The following is a 17,406-nucleotide window of genomic DNA, read 5'->3' on the forward strand; positions in this document are numbered from 1 at the left end:
TGTTTTCGAGGGTTGCACAGGCTGCGGGGTTCATGATGTCAGATACCCGAGATGACGTCGTGTAGATCTTACGATGTTAAGGGTAGTACATACTCAGGGTCTTCAATAATGACGCTCTTATTTTAAAACAATTATGTTGTTACAACGTAACCCCTCCCGCATCTAAGGGTCCAAACCTTACAATTTTCTATTATTCCCGAAAGACTATGGCGACCACTACCGACGTGGTTCAGGATCCTCCTGCCCTTGATACTCCCGCTTACGACTCGGGCTACCAGGATCAGGACTCCGAGTTCAGCTCCGACGATGAACAAAGTTTCCACGTGGATGAGCGCAAGGGAAGATCATGGCCTAGCAAGCTGGTTCAAACTTTTATAAAGCCTGTTAAACCAAAGTTGGTCGAGGTTGGGCAGGTTTCTTCTGCTGATCCCACGAGATGCAAACCTTCGAGGGGAGCGCGTAAGAGATGCGACGTGGAGGAGAATCTTGTCGAGGGGGTTTGGACCTATGAGTTGAAGCCAAAGTCATCAGAGGATCGGCCAGCGAAGGGTTATGTGAGGAGGATATTATACTTTGCTGGTGGAGGGTGGCAGGCACCTCCTACAGGCCAGCATTGGACGTTTTGCGCTGAGATTGTTCATCAACTGCAGGATACCAGACTGACCATCGTCAGGTAGACTCACCGAATTCCTCTCATTGAAACATTACTGACCCCATACAGTTACCCCCTTGCACCGAAAGACCCAGTACAGGCCAGCTTCCCAGCAATTATCCACACATACAATGCTTTGATGCGGGAGTCAACAGAGCTCGGCGAACGAGTTATCGTTGCTGGAGACAGCTCTGGTGGCAACATCTCCCTCGCTCTCGTACTATGGACATTGAGAGACCAAGACGTACAAGCCATCAAGCCACCGGCCGCGATTTTGGCCATCACTCCCACAACAGATTTGAGTCACGATAACCCCGATATCGACCAAGTAGACGGAGTAGACCCCATCTTGACCAAATCCGCCATCAAGGATACAGCCAGCAAATGGGCCCCCGGTCCCTCCAGCGTCGCCCAGCAGGATACCACCGACAGTCCAAAGCCGATGAGTAACCCAGGAGAGCGTCTAGACTGGAGCGTCAAAGACCCGCGCGTGTCACCCATCCACGCCGATTTGACCCCGTGCATTAAGAACAACGTCAAGATTCATGGCATCACCGCGTCTCACGACGTTCTCGGTCCTGAGGCTGTCGAGTTTAGAGAGAAGTGCAGAAAGGAAGGTGTTGATGGCGAGTGGTTGTCTTGGAGTAACCAGATGCATTGTTTCCCCTTGGCGTACAAGTATGGATTGAAGGAGAGTAAGGAAGGACTGGAGTGGATTATTGAGGTGCTTAAAAAGTGTTGAGCGGAATATACCCTGTATGTACACGTTTTATCGAGGTATTCGTAATTGGACATTTAATTCTGCCTTTTGATCATGCTGAGTGATACATGAGCTGCTCTTGGTCTGTAAGTTCGTCGTGTCTTGAAGGTCTGGATGTTGAGCCAGAGAAATTAGTGGAGGAGACGCTGGAGGTTAGGCAATCGGAATAATTCAACAGTCAAAACACGACGCCAACATCGACAGACATTGGATTAAACTTCGAAAAGTACGAATCAACTTCTCAGCATTGTTAGTAAGAGAACAAAGCATCTATATGTGAATCACTGGCAGCAGCAGTTCTGCAGGAACAAAATCTTTGACTCGTGAGGATCGCCGTCTTGCATACCCTAAACACGGTGCAAAAAGTTTCGCGTCGGGGATCCGTCGCGCTCCCTGTTTCCTCCCTTGCCGTTCAATTACCGAAGCGCCAAACAACCACGCAGATCACTCTTGGAAGAAAAAATCTTGGCCGAGGGTATTGCATCTCGGCGAACTCGCACCGTTCAATGTACGCAGCAATGCATGTCGGCTTCGAACGCCGAGCCATCGGCGGCCAAGCCATTTATTCCCGAGTGCCGTAAATTAGTCAAGGTCAGCGGAATTGAGGCGTCGCGACATCGGCTCCGACTAGCCCAAGCTGACCACACTCGGCCGTTGACGGGAATGGCGTCGGGCAATTGAGCGCGATGATGACGATCGTTTGGTTGTTGAGTTTCCCACCTACCATCGCTTCACCTCGAATTACTTCTATAGAAACTGCCCCGACTCAATTGCTCTTGATCGCCCATGATAGATAATCCTTCAGCGACAATCTTAGCATTTGAGCTGAATTCTTGGAAAGTCTTGTCGCTTCAAGGTGGATTGTCATAGCGGCATCGCCCGGCAAAAAAAGTCGGGTTTCCACGAGACCCACAGGCAAGTGCCCATGGGGAACATTCTCCAGACGAAAAGAGCATTCTGCAGACACATGATCAGGCGATGGACCATTAAATGACTCGATTTCAACCCTAAAGTTGCAACCGCACGAGATCGGATCCGCTTCTCTTTAAACTGCTGCCTGGGAAGAGAAGCAGTCACTCAAATGCGACTCAATTCCCTGAAATCCTCCGCTTAGGCCCGCTGTAAATGAGAGAGACGAGAAGGTGATTGGTGCGCATAAGGGAGGGAGTCTAAGATGACCCACCAACCTCCAATTCTCCAACCTGGGGAAGACTTCGATTGACTTTGACCGCAGATCATCAGCTGGAGGTGAGATCTTGAGCACCAACTGATGAAGAACTGGTATACAGATGAAAGAAAGATATAGATAGATAATATATAAAACAGCAGAATTGCAGTTGATCTGCTTGCGCAGTACACAGGGAAAACAATCGTGATAACTTACTCAAGAAAGACACGAGAACCTCACCGGAAACAAACAGAAAGACGGCTTGTTTCCGCCATGGTAACGTAGTCGCGCTAAATAACAAGCTTGCTCTGTTAATGCTCACACACACATGTGGAGAGCCGTTGTCTGATCGTCACCCCAACTACCGTCTGCAGTCAAGTATAAATACAACTCCCACGCACCATCGTGAGCTTTTACTCAACCTAACAAGCCTAATCACTGCTTGCAATCATGGAGCGCCTTCCAGGTTTCAATGTGGCTAATCACTTTGAGAAGCGAAAGCTTCTCATTGCTATCAACTGCGTCGCTGCTCTGTCCATCTTCTTCTTTGGGTACGTCATCGAGTATTTCGTTAACGAGTCAAGTTAATAATGGTGTCTAGATATGATCAGGGTATGATGGGTGGAGTGAATAACTCAAAAGACTACATTGATTTGATGGGCTTTGGTTACGTCGACGAAGAAACTGGCGAGCCTGTGGTCACAGACAGTCTTCTCCAAGGCGGCATCGTCTCTGTCTACTATCTCGGCACTCTCTTTGGCTGCTTGTTTGGAGGATGGGTGGGAGACAAACTTGGACGAATAAAGACCATTGCTATTGGATCCGTCTGGGCTATCATTGGTGCTGCGTTGCAGTGCTCTGCTCAAAACCATGACTGGATGATCTGCTCCCGTGCAGTCAACGGTATTGGAACGGGTATTCTGAACGCCATCGTTCCTGTCTGGGCTACCGAGACGGCAGAGCATACTTCGCGTGGTCAATTCATTGCTATTGAGTTTACGCTCAACATTTTTGGTGTTGTCGTTGCGTACTGGCTCGAGTTTGGTTTGTCCTACATCGACAACAACGGTTCGCAGTTCGGATGGCGATTCCCCATTGCTTTCCAGATCATCCCCCTCCTTATTCTTCTGGGATGTGTTTGGTTCTTCCCTGAGTCACCTCGATGGCTTGTCAAGGTTGGACGAGACGATGAGGCGCAGTATATCCTTCGTCGCCTTCGTGGCTCGAGCGAATTCGATCGTGCTCGCGCCCATGCTGAGTACACCGATATCAAGAACATTGTTCAGCTCGAGAACAAGGAGTCTTCAAAGAACTCGTACCTTCACATGTTCTTTGGTATTGGATCAGGTGAACTCCACACTGGTCGACGCGTTCAGCTCGTCATCTGGGTAAGTCTTACTACCACGCAATATTTGTGACCAACACTAACAATGACAAGCTTCAAATCATGCAAGAATGGGTGGGAATCGCTGGAGTAACGGTCTACGCCCCAACAATCTTCCGCATCGCGGGTTTCGACACAAGAAAGAGTCAATGGATCTCTGGTCTCAACAACATCTTCTACATGTTCGCCACACTGATATGCGTCTTCACCCTCGACCGAATCGGCAGACGATGGACTTTGTACTGGGGCGCTGCAGGCCAGGGAATTGCCATGTTCCTCGCCGCCGGCTTTTCTAAGCTCGGCCAGGAAGCCAGAGACGCCGGAGATCTGGACAAGGCTAGCTCATACGGTGCCGCCGCTGCTTCCTTCGTTTTCATTTTCACCTCCGTCTTCGGCGCCACATGGCTTACCGTGCCCTGGCTTTATCCCGCTGAGATCTTCCCCCTTCAAGTTCGAGCCAAGGGTAATGCGTTTGGTGTTTTCGGATGGTCCATCGGTAACGGTTGGTTGACCCTTCTCTGCCCTGTGATGTTCTCCAAGATTGGCGAGAACACGCTTCACATCTTCGGAGCCGCGAATCTGATTGCTATCCCCATGGTCTGGGCCTTGTACCCAGAGAGTAATCAGCGTACACTGGAGGAGATGGATCTCCTATTTGCCGCAGATACACCTTGGGTTTGGGATGCTGAGAAGAAGTTCAAGGAGTTGAAGGAGAGTCAGCCCGAACTTGTTACTGCTGCAGCGCATAATCGGGATGTCATGGATGTTGAGACTGGTAAGAAGTCTGCATCTGGAGATGATGTTAACATGAGTGCATGAGACAATCAAGGTGAAGGAAGGGTTGAGGCGATTGAGGTGTGTCCGGTAGTTAGCAGCTATACCCGCTTAGGCTGACTTGAGTACGGTCCAAGTATATAGAAGATGTAGACCATCTTCCAAAACTAAGCACAAGTTACTACAAATTATGAAATAATCCATCACAAGTCTGAGACTTGGGTCAATAAGAAAAAGGTTCTCTATCCAATCTATCGTAGCAAATTGCTTGTCAATGCTAGTTACATCAGCGATCACTGATATCAAGCGCTTTCCAGTCTCTAACCAACATTTTGTACGCCAGCCCATGCAATTTATATCAAATATGCAATGCCATCAGTCTCTATCATTAAGCAACGGCTCGTCCTCCGGAGCGTCAGCCTGTTCTTCCCCCTCTTCGTCATCCTTCTCAATCAATGTGCTCCCAAGAGGTGGGAAGTTAGAAAACAGCAGAACTGCCATACCGATCATTGCAATAGCCTGCTTATGAGTTAGCAGCCAAAGACCAGCGCAAGATCAGAGTGTACTTACCGCATTGCAGAAAAAGGTAGCATAGGCTTTGCCAACCTGTGCCAGGCTCGCGAAGATGAAGCCAAACAAACCCTGTGTAGCAAGCCGTGCTATGTTCTCTACTAGAGTGACAGCATTGAGAGCATCGGCACGTTGCGAATCCGGACACATTTGTGTGACGACTCCCTTGGCAGCAGGGGCGGTTCCTGAGCCGAATGGAAGAAGGAAGGCGGCTGCTTAATTAGTAGGAGCTCTGGTTTCATGATGAGACTGCTACTTACCAAGATAAATGTGCCATCGTTGCGTTGCAAACGCCGAGACTGTAGTGAGAATGCCATCCACCACTAAGCTATATCGCAGGAAGACAAGGTCGAACCGAGTTCCTTCATCTTCCTTGTTCGAGCTCACAGCACGGTAAGGCTCATGATCCGCTTGTTCACCGACAGTCGCATCAAACTCTCCCGCTGTTGTCGGAATATGCTGTGTGGCCGTCTCATCGACTTCTTCCTCTGTGCTCCTATCGGATTTGACATACCAGCCACGTCCCCATGCAATGATACGAGGGAACAGGAAGATCAAGAAGAAACTTCTCATGATAGCAAACTCGGACATGAGCCAGCCGTTGTCTCCCTGAGTAAAGCTGAAGGCAGCGGTCGCGTACATCTGGATAAGAAGAGGAGCATAGTCTGTTGCTAGGACACCGAGAAAGATACCAGCGCAGAGAAAGACCACACCGAGGTGCTTCTTCGTTCTCCCATCCGTGAGGCGAAGTTTCTGAGGTGTTAGAATCTTTAGAGGAGTGAGGAAGCCTGTCGGGCCCTTTGTACCATCGGCCATGGACTCTGGTGAAATGTAGGGCAGTGCGCTCCATGCGTAGATACCTGAGAGGATGAAGCAACAGAAGGATGTCTCGAAGGGTGCTTTTATGTCAATATCACCGAGCATACCACCAGCTGATACAATTAGTTCACTCTTCAAGCCTGATGAGGAGCGGTTGACGTACTGAGATATCCAATGCCTTGTCCCAGCATAATAGCGCCTTGAAGCCTTCCAAAAACAGCTGTTCGTCTTATCGGCTCGACGACTTCGCCTGCGATAATATTGATCACGAGACTAGCAACTGATAAGTGATTGAACAACTATAGGTCAATTAGGTGCCTCACATGTAACCAGCTGGGCCCCCGAGAATGGTGATCAATTGAGTGGCTTGTATGATCAACATTCCCTCTCGTTTGCCTGCCAGAACACCAAGAATTTGTGTCACCACTCGGATGGCCGGGATAAAGATCTGCACCAGCAGAGCAGCACGGGGACCGAACTTTTTAGCCGTCCATCCTGCAAGGAAGAGATTCATGGTTCCTGATAAATTCATCAGTATTGAGCTTGCGACAAGAATTAACCGGTATATAGGTTGACCCAAATGGTTGACTCACCGCAAAACGTTGTACTCATTCCCAGTATACTGAATTGAGTAGCGGTCCCAGCCGCTATCTCATCCCGACTACACCGGTCGCCCGGACCATCATACGGCGGATGCGAATCATAGAAGGTATCACATGTCATCAAATGGAAAACATAGAATAATCTTCAAAGAGTCAGTCCAACACTTCACTTTATTAGCTTATCTCGGGAATACTCACGGAACTTGTGTAAAACTGAAAGCCAACGTGATAAGAAATCCCGCAAGTAAAATTCGATGTTCAACATGGAAAGCTTTTCGGAGCCAGCTATTCTTCTTCCCTTCACCCTTATTGGGAAGAAGGGGCGTTGTTTCGTTGCCTGCCATGGTGGGAGAAAAATGCAGTACTAAGTTAACGGCACAGCGAATGAGGCGAGGAAAAAAAGTCTTGGATGATAAATACGACTGCGAAGTCGCTTCAATCAATCGGTGAGAGGGGCAATCGAGTTGCCTTATCTAGTATAGCTTGTCGGTATTGGACGGATATAGCATGGGTTTACTGCGACATAAAGACACAAACCCCGACTGTTATCAGCAGTTTTGAATGAGAAGCGCCATATTTAATTGGCCTTCTCTGCTGATTCAAGCCAATGGGTAATGTCAAGATCAGCACAAAAGTCTCATCTAAAATTATTGTGAGGAGTCACCATCGGGTCCCAAGCAGACTGGAAGTGAGGGGGGGATATTGTGCTTGTTGCTACTCGGGGTTTGCTTATGACACATCTGGTGATAAAGATGCCCGCAATGCGTACTTAATAAAACATTGTGCTTGTTGAGAACTTCGAATCAGGGTACTACCCCAAAAGGCAGTTTCATACGGGTATCCTGGGGTTACAAGGTGTAGTTCCATCAATGGAAACCAAGGTTCAGGCGTAGAGGTACGATGCGGTCTAATTGCCATGGACTTGATACAAGAGGAAGAGACTCACCGGAAGGCAACACACAAAACATGAATATCTTCTACAAAGTTTTTGTCAGGAGTCAGATAGAAGTCAAAATGAGGCCTTTTCTACGCATCAGAGTAATGTCGCTCGGATGGTGTAACTCAGTTAGCGAAAACCTATACAGAAGATAGAAAGACTTATAATGGGGCAATGTACGTACCTTACCTTTAGTTAGGCTTTCGTGAGTTTGTATTGGCAACTCACGACTGCGAAAATGAATATCAATACCGGTGTCGTTGAGAAGCGGAGTTCTCTGTTTTTATTCTTTTTTTTCTTTAAACTATGGACGTGGCTGGTCGGGGGGGAGCTAAGAAGTATATGCGTAGAAAGGTGCAAAATGTCCCCTCCTCCACTGACCAAACCACCAAGAACATTCATGTCATCTTAGAATACTCCGACGGTAGGGCAGGGTCTAGTCTATGAAACCCTTAGAGCGAGAAAGTTGGTTGGTTCCCGTTTGAGGCAACTCGGCAGCGTCCTGCGGGCGCCATCGGGGGAGTAGTCTCCAGGGTCCAACAGTGAAGATTGAAGAATGAAAGGGGATCATCGACTCTCAGTAGAGGGTTGCAGGAACAAAAGATCGAGCAGAAGAAAGAGAAGGAAAATATATCCCTTTCAGCCTGGGACACTCTCTTGAAACCAGTTGCAGATGCCTGTCCTTGGGACGGCCCTCGATCTCCACGTAGAAGTGGTGCAACCTTTTGGCCTTTACAAGGTGCTTGATAAACTTTGCTTTCACCGGGCGATCGTATTCCAGATGCAGGGACACCAGGGTTGGGTGTACAGCGTCAATCAGGTTCGCAAGATCATCGTCTATGCGCGGCAGGGTTGGTGGGCGCATCGGGTCAGTCTGGCTCGTCAGGGAAATGTTCTGAAGATGCAGTGGAGTTGAGCGAGCGTAGTGTACGATAGCCTGAATATCCGACTGCGTGATTCGATGCAGTGTGCGTACAGAAAGCTCTTCTAGACGGGGAAGCAAAGGCAGGATTTGACTGATGGGGTTGGGGATGGGGTCATTGATGTGCACTCTAAGAGAACGAAGGGTCGGCCCCCACACTTCGCAGGCCTTCAGTAGGGAGGGCAAGTTCAGCAGCCTGATACCCCAATCCAACGTTCGTAGAGCAGGGCACGTCTTGCTAGCCTCGGGGAGAAGCTTGCCGTTTATCAAACGATACAGCTGTCGATCAAGAGGTGGTTCCCAGCGGAAGTACTTCAAATCGGGGAGACGGTGATTTAAAAGGGTGGCCATCAGGTCGCTGACTGGTGCAGCTGCCATGAAGCTAGTCAACCGTTCGTAAAACTCCGAACAGCCACCGCTGACCTCGTTTACCTGACCCGGCCTCTCATCATCGTATTTGACGAAAGTGAAATGATGCACCTTCTTTGAGCATGAGTTGAGTAACCGCGCTACACCTCTTGCCTGTTCATCCAGACTTGTGGGAAGCGTACGGGGCGCCCATTCAAGTGTCAAGTGGCTGAGATTCGGACATACTTGGACTGTGTCGATCAATTGTTCTATATTAGAACAGGTTGCAAAATACGCGAGTTCCAGGTTGCGGACTGAGACGCGGCGAGAAGGCCTGGCCCAGAGTGCGAAAAGGAACCTATTAACGACGTGATCCAGGTTGTTACCGAACATAGTTGGATTCCATTGGCGGAAACTGGGATGTCTGTAGATGTGGTCCTCAGCAATACCCTGCAACAATCGAGAAGTGCAGGCCAGGGACATTAATGTCTCCTTCCATTCAGACTGCGATCCATCGCGCTGCTTTCCAGACTCAATGACTTGGTCGACGATCATGAGGTATATATCGGTATGGAACTTGCCTTGTTTCGTAGGCTGGCGCGCTGGGTCGGGTGGAACAGGGCCACCCTGGGACGACATACTCTGCTCTCCTTGTATACTGTCGGTCGGCGATTCTGGAGTGTAGGTCGTGGTCCGTGGACGTTTGGGGGACATCGGCGGTGAAGGACCAGGATCCCATGGCGGAGAGGCCGTTTGGGAGAATCGACGTTTGGGACAATGCGGGACACTCTCCTGTCTCTGCCTGCCGGGCACTACTTCCGGCTTTGGCATTATGAAGTCTTTGTTCTTGTCAATGGCTACTGCCCATATAGAGAGGTATTGGAGTAGACTTAGAAAGGGGAAAGCCTTCCTTCGTGAGGTAGTACCAAATGCAAAAAAAGAAGAACATGGTGAAGAGGGGGAAACGGAGGAGGGGAGTAACTCATTTTGTACTTGGATATAAATCTTTTTTTTTTAACCAGAGGATAAAGGAAAACCTAGCAGGGGACTTTTAGCATCTCAGTTGATCGTAAGAAAATTACTATCAGTATGCGTAGTCACGAAAGTTTGCTCATGTAGGTAGCAATGTCCCTTGAACTTGATGGGCAGGTCCGTACGTACTCGGAAAAGGTGGATCCTCGGGGCCGACAACCCGTTGACTTTGGTAGGTGGAATAGGTTCGGCAGTCTTGAATACACGATGTCACCGCGCTCCGAGAAGAGGCGGTATTGAAACGCTTCAGGTTCGATCGAGCCAGCATCATTGGCTAACCTGGGTGCGTCAGCCGCTACCGTTCTATTTTCCATTCCTTCGTTTGTTTCGGACACGGACACGGCCACTGTCGTAATTGTGAACTAGCTGCCTAGTGAGTGTTGAAAGGCCATTTTGGAAGGAATAGAATAACAAAAATAACGAGCATGAATAATGTTTTGGGGCTTGGGCAAGATCAGTGTTAAAGTTTCGATAGGCCGGTGATGAAAAACTGGATAATATAGCGAGACAAGAGCGGACGAGAAATTATTAGTCACAGAAAGGCGAGGTCGGGGAAGGTAAGTTGGAATGGAATTCTCTTTCTATGCACTTTACGGGGTCTGTGGCCCTTAGATCCTCTTAAATATAGAAGATTGGTCAATCAGAATTCGACTTCCTGTCTGATGGCCAGTTCAAAAACTCACATGACCAAACCTTTCCTGCCAACTGAGCTTTTTTCCTCTGGCCAAGTGTCGCCCATGCCCGTCCCTACCATCTCCTCGAAGACGGACTGCATACTCACTGCAAGACCTCGAAATGCTGGCATCGTCGTATCTCTCGGCCCTTCTGGGCCTCGCGTGTCCAGCATTGGTCGGCGCTCAGGTGCTTCCAAATCACCAAGAAGTTGTGAACACCACTCTCGCCGCCCTTGGAGGGGTTGGCCCTCTCAGCCAGCTCAAAGGAGTCACTTTCCAGGCGAAAAGGTTGGACCCAGCATAGAGTCAAACTTAAGCCCATACTGAATGTTCCAGAATCTATCGATCACGTTCACTCATGCAAAGCTACCAGCCCATGAGGGCTGATACCCCAGTCATGTCCTCTGGATCACAGAATGTTTCGTACAAGCTCGACGGGGATCATTTGCAACAGAGGATTGATCGCCACGCTACTCCTTCTAGTAGGTTCATGCATCAGCTCGAAGGTGATGGAGACTGACCTTTGGATCAGGCAACTGGCAATGGGGCTCATCTCAGCTCAAGCCGCTCGACTTTTCGTTGGTCGTTCGTGATGGCGACGATGGCTTCGCTTGTTACGTCAAGGGAAACAACCTGATTCACCTTGCCAACAATGTCACCTCTGGCTACACCGACTGTACGCTCTCCCTTCCCGACTCGCCGACGATCCGATAAGTACTGATATACGCAGCTGCGCTGGCACATAATCTGGTGACCGAAGCCAAGATGCTGTCTCCGCACCTTTTGTATCGGGTGAGTCGTAAGACAGCAATTCTGCAGTGCTGGTAATGATGTTGCGTCCAATTGGAGCTAACAGCTGGCTAGATGAGGACCGCGACCGTTTCCCTAACCGACGTCGAGATCAATGGTGTTGTTTTCCAAGGCAGTAGGTGTTCCTCGATGCTACCCCAGGACGCCGCTTACAATTCGAAGTCCACGACGTTCAACAGGGTATCACGGTAATCCTCGACCGGCAGACGAAACTGCCATACATCATTCGCCGAATCGAAAGCCATCCCATCTATGGGATCGCGTACAAGGACCTATATCTTTCGTTCTATAAGGAGGTTCATGGGATCAAATTTCCCCACGCCATTCAGACCGTCTACAGTGCCCAGAACCAGCCTATCAGCGCAGTCCTGGAAGACTTTGTGATTGATCAAGTCAACATCGACCCAGACTTCCCCACCGACTTCTTCGATGGAATACCTGAGAATGAGAGCTTGGGTCTCAAGAGTGCGCCGGCTGCATCTTCTGTCGTCCCCAATGGTCTCGTTACGGATTACAGCTCCAGCATGCTGGGATCAGGCGTTCCCGCAGGAGCTCGGGAGATCAAGGAAGCCCATAACCCAACTCAGGGTCTTTCTCAAGTTCATTGGCTGGTCCTGAACAATAATGACGCACTTGGTTTCAAAATGGTTGTGATTGAGTTCGAGATCGAAGTTATACTTTGTGATGCGCCTCCTGGGTGGAGCGAAACAATTATTAAGTGGGTGGCAGACAACCTGAAAAAGCCTATCAAATTCGTCGCGGTGCGTCAAACATATCAACTGCGTCACGATAAAAGCTAACTTAGGTAGCCATCGCATCATCATCGTGACCACTCTGGTGGTGTGCCTGATTTCGTCAAAGCGGGCGCAACATCAATTATTCCAGAAGTTGCAGTTGACTACTGGTCAAACATTCCCAATGCCAGGTTTATTACCTTCAAGTGAGTCACGTCGACGCTGCCTAAAGGTATAATCTAACAGTCACGAAGTCAAACACATCCTTATGTCCACCGTAACGGCAACATCTCGGCCTGGTTCAACTGGGAAAACCAGGCAGCACATGCAGCTGACTGGACCTACGTCGTTATCACCCAGCGATGTGCTGCCCCTGGCTCACCAGTGGTAGCCTTTGAAGCTGATGCCTGGGAGGCCGGTATTAACATTGAGCGTTCAAGCATGGGACAAATGAGACAGTGGCTGGATCAGATCGTCGTGGATGGTCTACCCAAACACACAGTGTACGTGACATTACTTTCCCTGTTCCAGGACTATGCTAATGATGTTACAGTGTGTTTCCTTCGCATGGCAATATCGCTACATTAAGGCAACTCCTTGAGGACACCGGCTATCCATACCCTGAGTATGATGTTACGCATTGGATGAAGGGGGCAGCTATCTGCAAGTAGACCTCTTGGCATCCGACATCGGTCGATACGCAATTTCATTGACGAAGATTGGACAATTCCTTCCCAAGATTTGATGTTAAATTTAAGGGTCCAGGCTGCAAAACTTTGACTCATCAACGTTCTGTACCGCGACTAATCTATATGAATGAATAAAGATAGAGTTCAAATAAGACCCAATACATGTTTAAACGTTAGGCAGAGCGGGCGCTAGTGGCAGTTAAAGCTTTCAACGTTGTTTATGTTTGAGCTATCATGACTACGATATTGACATCGCGGCATACCAGGATGTCTATCACCGTCCTTATGCGAGTCATACCGTGAAGGTTGCCGAGGTTTACGTGAAAATTGAGTTTACTGAGGCCATGAAAATGGAAGAAAAAGAATATTTCCCTATTAGCTTTACGCAATACTTTATTTTCCAGTAGCTTTCCTTATGAGGTGGGTCATATTGGTGTGTCTTGTGTTGTAAAGTACAGGGTTTGGCTTCAGTTTGACCAAGGTCAGTAACTACGACTTCAATGCTTAAAGGACATACGATTTTGGTGTAACATTTGCCTGATCGAAGGTTGTAAGTCACTATATTTAACCAGCAAGGGCAGAGTAAATACTACGATGAGGCATTGTGTAGGTTCCAGATTCATTTTGCATTGATTTGTGATTTTTCTTAATGAAGGTTTACACAAAAGCATTCCCTCTCACTAGCATATTCCTTCTGCTAACGCCAGTACCACAAAGGTGTCGTCTCTTTTAAGTACGTCATACGAGCATCCTATCTCAAGATGTGTCTGCCAAATCTTAAATAATGCCAGTACCACATCAGACACGCCGCAAGATGATACTGGCTCCTTACAGTCGATGCAAAGTGTCTGAGTCGCGTTAAAATAGGAATATGAAGAGAGGAACCCGATAGCTGTAGTTGTCCGGTGGAGTGATCCTTGTTAGGATTTTGGCAGTTATATCATGAACCCTCGGCTGCTAAAGGCGTCAACCATTATGCTTGCTTCTGTCCATCCCGAGCTCTGGGTGTGAACACCATGTTCAGGTCTGGCAGTTCCAGGGTGAAGCAATCACGTAAGCCATCAACGAATGTATCTGGCTTGGTACCGGGTGCCAGCGAAATATCATAGTTAGAAAGAATCTCAGTGAGCACATAACGCATCTCCATGAGGCCCAGTTGCTTTCCAGCACATGCGCCACGGCCTGTTCTAGTTAGATGACACTTTTGCCGGGCATGTGTATGCTGCTTACCAGTGGAGAAAGGGGCGTAGACTGACGAATCGATGGTCAACTCGGGCTTTGTGGTCCATCTTTCTGGAATGAACTCATTGGGGCGCGCGAAGCATCGCTCATCTGCGGCAGTTAGTAGTCGGCTACATACGGGCTGGAATATTCTTACCCCGATACATGGTGTAAGAAGGAGCACGGAAGATGGTATCTCCGGGGATGAACACATCACCCAGTTGCATCCCTTCAGGCGGCGTCATTCGCTGAAGTCCAGACATGACAACAGGAGTAAGTCGAAGTGATTCATCGATGCAAGCTTGCAGATACTTAAGTTTACTCATGGAGAAATGATCCGACTCCTCATGGTTAGTCTTGTAGTCGTCGATCTCATCTTGGAGCTTCTTGCAGGTCTCAGGGTTGAGAGCGAGTCGGTGGAGCAGACAGGTTGTTGCTGCAGACGTCGTGTCACTGTCGACAATTAGCATTGCGCCAAGTCGAAGGTTACAGAGATTAGATTCACCTTCCGGCAACAGCGATGAGATGAGCGTCACCACAAAGCCTCATGTAATCATCCTTCGTAGGATTCTCAATAGCATCATAATCCTCCAGAATGAAGGAAAATACATCCGGTTGCGATGGCTTGTTCTGTAAGCTGTTAGACTAATCCCTCTTCTCATAGTATACTTACATTTCGTCTGATCTCAACCTTCTCCTTCAACCAAGATTGAAAAGACAACCATGAATTGTTGAGAAAGGGAGTTTCTTTGAAAACAGCAAAGAGCCAAGTGACTTGTCGGAAGGCTCCCGTGAGAGCTTGGCTTCCATGTGAATCTTCCAGGAACTTGTCTCTTTTCCCTTTGACAAGATAGTCGAAGCTGGTGCCGAAGGCGAGGTCACCAACTATGTCGAAGGTATAGAAGTTGATCCAGGCTGAGACGTTCATGGGTTCACCCTCGGTCTTTGCGATTTGCTGGGTTAGTTGCTTTGTATATTTGACAACTCGCGGCTCGTAATCGCGCAGTGCTATAGCGAGTTAGAATTAGGATGTTGGTTATATGATTGGCGACATTGATACCTTTAGCAGTGAAGGCCTTATCCCACGTCTTGCGTCGAATAGCATGACGCTTTCTGTTTCTATCTGCAAGCAGATTCACCCATGGGTTTGCGACACTATAAAACGGGCCCTTGACAATCGGTGAGTTGTTTGCATGCAGGATGCGAAAAGCGCTTGGTGTCGCGATTGAAAGTTCCATGGGTCCTTCACATCGTGTCAGGTATGCACTAGAACATGACGATACAATCAACCTACCAATCCTGACTATATCTCCATATTTTTTATGTAACTCCTGGACTTCCAAATACATGTGCTCTTCCTTGACAGCTAACCATGTACCGTATACGTTTGTGAGTCGAGCGATAAAAGGACCAGGAAATCTGTTGAGACGGTGGAAAAAAGCTCGATAGGTCAAGATGCTGATTGTCATGCCGAACATGAACGAGGAAAGCAGTGTATTGGCGACAAATATGGCATCTAGGTAGGCCATAGACCGAAACTGGATAAGAGTGGATGGCACAACGGCTTCGTAAGTGATCCACGCATAGATGAAAGTCATCGTCCAAAGGTCCCATTCGCCTTTTCGTAGAGCAAATACATGACTGAGAACGCCGAGACCAAAGAGACCCGCGAAGGTCTCCCAAGAGTCAAGAGAAAGCCCCAGAGAATTCATAGTGGGTGACAAGAGGTTTCACATGTTTTAAAGAGATGCTGCATTTTGGGGGCCATGGCTGGCTTCTTATACGTAAATTCCCCTCAAACGCCACAAATACGAGTAAAATGCAGTGAGCACCCTTTGTAGAAATCGTCGTCATACAGCATGAATAATATTCCTGTATGCGTGCCCGAAGCGGGTTGAGGTCCGCTCATGCAGGACATGTTCTCAGCGATTGGTTGGTGTTGACGTTTTCATGCGGCTCTACAACCCTTCGTCCTTCAGCAAGGTGACTAATTACATCTGTAAGCATGTGATTTGTGCCGCTGTCGCAGCGTATAGCCACCATCAGACCATTTTGCCGATGCATGCAAGCGGCAAGGGAGCGCAGATCCAGGACAGAAAGAGACACCATGCGCAACAGGAGAGATGGCATAATGCACTTATATGTACTTTTGTCACGGTTACGGTAGCCGTTTGCATTATTATTCGGGCTTGGTAATGCAGTCGGTGGACTTATCGTTCATCGGGTCTCAGTTATAGATGGGCCTATGCGTGACCCTGGTCGCTGAATAGAGAGTGGATCGCCAAATATCAACACCAAGAAAGGGTCACGGAATCTTCCCATTTTATTGGCCAACATGGAGTGGATACTTTCCTTGTGTCGCGAAAACGCTTTGTCATCATTATTTCACGGCCTATCATTGTTTAGAAAGCCAAGAGATGAACCGACAATTGGTCGAATGTGTTAAACAAACTCGATATCAACTATTGTTACTTGTATATATCGTCCAATAACATCTCTTGAGAGTTGGGATATTACCTATACAACTTTTGCATAGGATATCGCTACTGTCTCATGCGAAATACTGTCTCGTTTTCCATCGTCGGGTTTTTGTCAAGGAGTCACGTGGCAGGGGACGCAAGAACCAATCAATGAACTCGCAACCCTTCCCAAGACTGGTCTTGACAGCACCTCGCTCAAGCTTGACATGTTATCACCCATTTTGGATATATCACAGCTATGGAGAGCAGTTGTATGCTCAGGGGCAAGATCTAATCAAGATCACTTATCTTACCCGCTTACTTGTTTGATATTGTACCCACAAGCAAGGATAAAAGGCCCGGAAAGAAGAAGATTCGAGATATCAACCTGACATCCCCACGTTCCAGCACCGGCATCGTCTCCCACATGGGCGGTACACGATTAGACTTAACCCAGCTTGAGTTACCAGATATTAAATGAGCTATCAGTCAGGTAAATATGGCCGTATCATCGTTGGAAGCATCCAGATATCTTGAATCAAAAGAGCCCGCCCCGCAAGAAAGGACTCCAGGGTATGTCACGACTTGGCATGCTCGCTCACCACCGAATCAAAGCGTCTGTATTTCCCCGCAGATTCTGATAATGCATTCCAGTCCGACGCGGCACAAAAACATCGGCCAAGTTCGTTTACCAGCGGATCGAGTTGCAGCTGTTGATCGAGACGCGACCTATCAAGTTCTTGCTGACGACATCTGTACTCAGATTAATGAGAACAAGGTTCCCGCACAGACTGATCGAGTGCCACAACGGGAGATCCGGTAATTAGCAACGGCTATCAACCCAAGCACTC

General features: G+C 48.4%; 6 protein-coding genes across 6 annotated transcripts; 3 read left to right on the forward strand and 3 right to left on the reverse strand.

Annotated features, from left to right (window-relative positions):
• Positions 1-206: 206 nt before the first annotated feature.
• On the forward strand, positions 207-1,394 carry FIESC28_01580 (uncharacterized protein; the record flags this gene model as incomplete). The annotated part of the gene is made up of 2 exons (XM_031155730.1): positions 207-673; positions 722-1,394. 2 exons carry the CDS (start codon positions 207-209, stop codon positions 1,392-1,394), a joined length of 1,140 nt encoding a protein of 379 aa, XP_031020208.1.
• A 1,636-nt stretch (positions 1,395-3,030) lies between these two features.
• On the forward strand, positions 3,031-4,783 carry FIESC28_01581 (uncharacterized protein; the record flags this gene model as incomplete). The annotated part of the gene is made up of 3 exons (XM_031155731.1): positions 3,031-3,131; positions 3,182-3,968; positions 4,019-4,783. The coding sequence occupies 3 exons, from the start codon at positions 3,031-3,033 to the stop codon at positions 4,781-4,783; spliced, it is 1,653 nt and encodes a 550-aa protein (XP_031020209.1).
• Positions 4,784-5,113: 330 nt separating this feature from the next.
• FIESC28_01582 (uncharacterized protein) lies at positions 5,114-6,641 on the reverse strand (the record flags this gene model as incomplete). The annotated part of the gene is made up of 5 exons (XM_031155732.1): positions 5,114-5,257; positions 5,309-5,520; positions 5,569-6,240; positions 6,291-6,400; positions 6,451-6,641. The coding sequence occupies 5 exons, from the start codon at positions 6,639-6,641 to the stop codon at positions 5,114-5,116; spliced, it is 1,329 nt and encodes a 442-aa protein (XP_031020210.1).
• Positions 6,642-8,243: 1,602 nt separating this feature from the next.
• Positions 8,244-9,767, reverse strand: FIESC28_01583 (uncharacterized protein; the record flags this gene model as incomplete). Its single annotated transcript, XM_031155733.1, has 1 exon — positions 8,244-9,767. One exon carries the CDS (start codon positions 9,765-9,767, stop codon positions 8,244-8,246), a length of 1,524 nt encoding a protein of 507 aa, XP_031020211.1.
• Positions 9,768-10,763: 996 nt separating this feature from the next.
• Positions 10,764-12,857, forward strand: FIESC28_01584 (uncharacterized protein; the record flags this gene model as incomplete). The annotated part of the gene is made up of 9 exons (XM_031155734.1): positions 10,764-10,930; positions 10,979-11,124; positions 11,175-11,318; positions 11,373-11,434; positions 11,507-11,567; positions 11,615-12,213; positions 12,262-12,392; positions 12,441-12,689; positions 12,740-12,857. The coding sequence occupies 9 exons, from the start codon at positions 10,764-10,766 to the stop codon at positions 12,855-12,857; spliced, it is 1,677 nt and encodes a 558-aa protein (XP_031020212.1).
• A 991-nt stretch (positions 12,858-13,848) lies between these two features.
• FIESC28_01585 (uncharacterized protein) lies at positions 13,849-15,808 on the reverse strand (the record flags this gene model as incomplete). The annotated part of the gene is made up of 7 exons (XM_031155735.1): positions 13,849-14,057; positions 14,106-14,207; positions 14,254-14,549; positions 14,602-14,726; positions 14,770-15,104; positions 15,157-15,339; positions 15,391-15,808. The coding sequence occupies 7 exons, from the start codon at positions 15,806-15,808 to the stop codon at positions 13,849-13,851; spliced, it is 1,668 nt and encodes a 555-aa protein (XP_031020213.1).
• Between the last annotated feature and the right edge of the window lie 1,598 nt (positions 15,809-17,406).

This window comes from Fusarium coffeatum, assembly GCF_003316985.1.
Source record: "Fusarium coffeatum strain FIESC_28 chromosome Unknown BRIP53273_contig_39, whole genome shotgun sequence".
Taxonomy (NCBI): domain Eukaryota; kingdom Fungi; phylum Ascomycota; class Sordariomycetes; order Hypocreales; family Nectriaceae; genus Fusarium; species Fusarium coffeatum.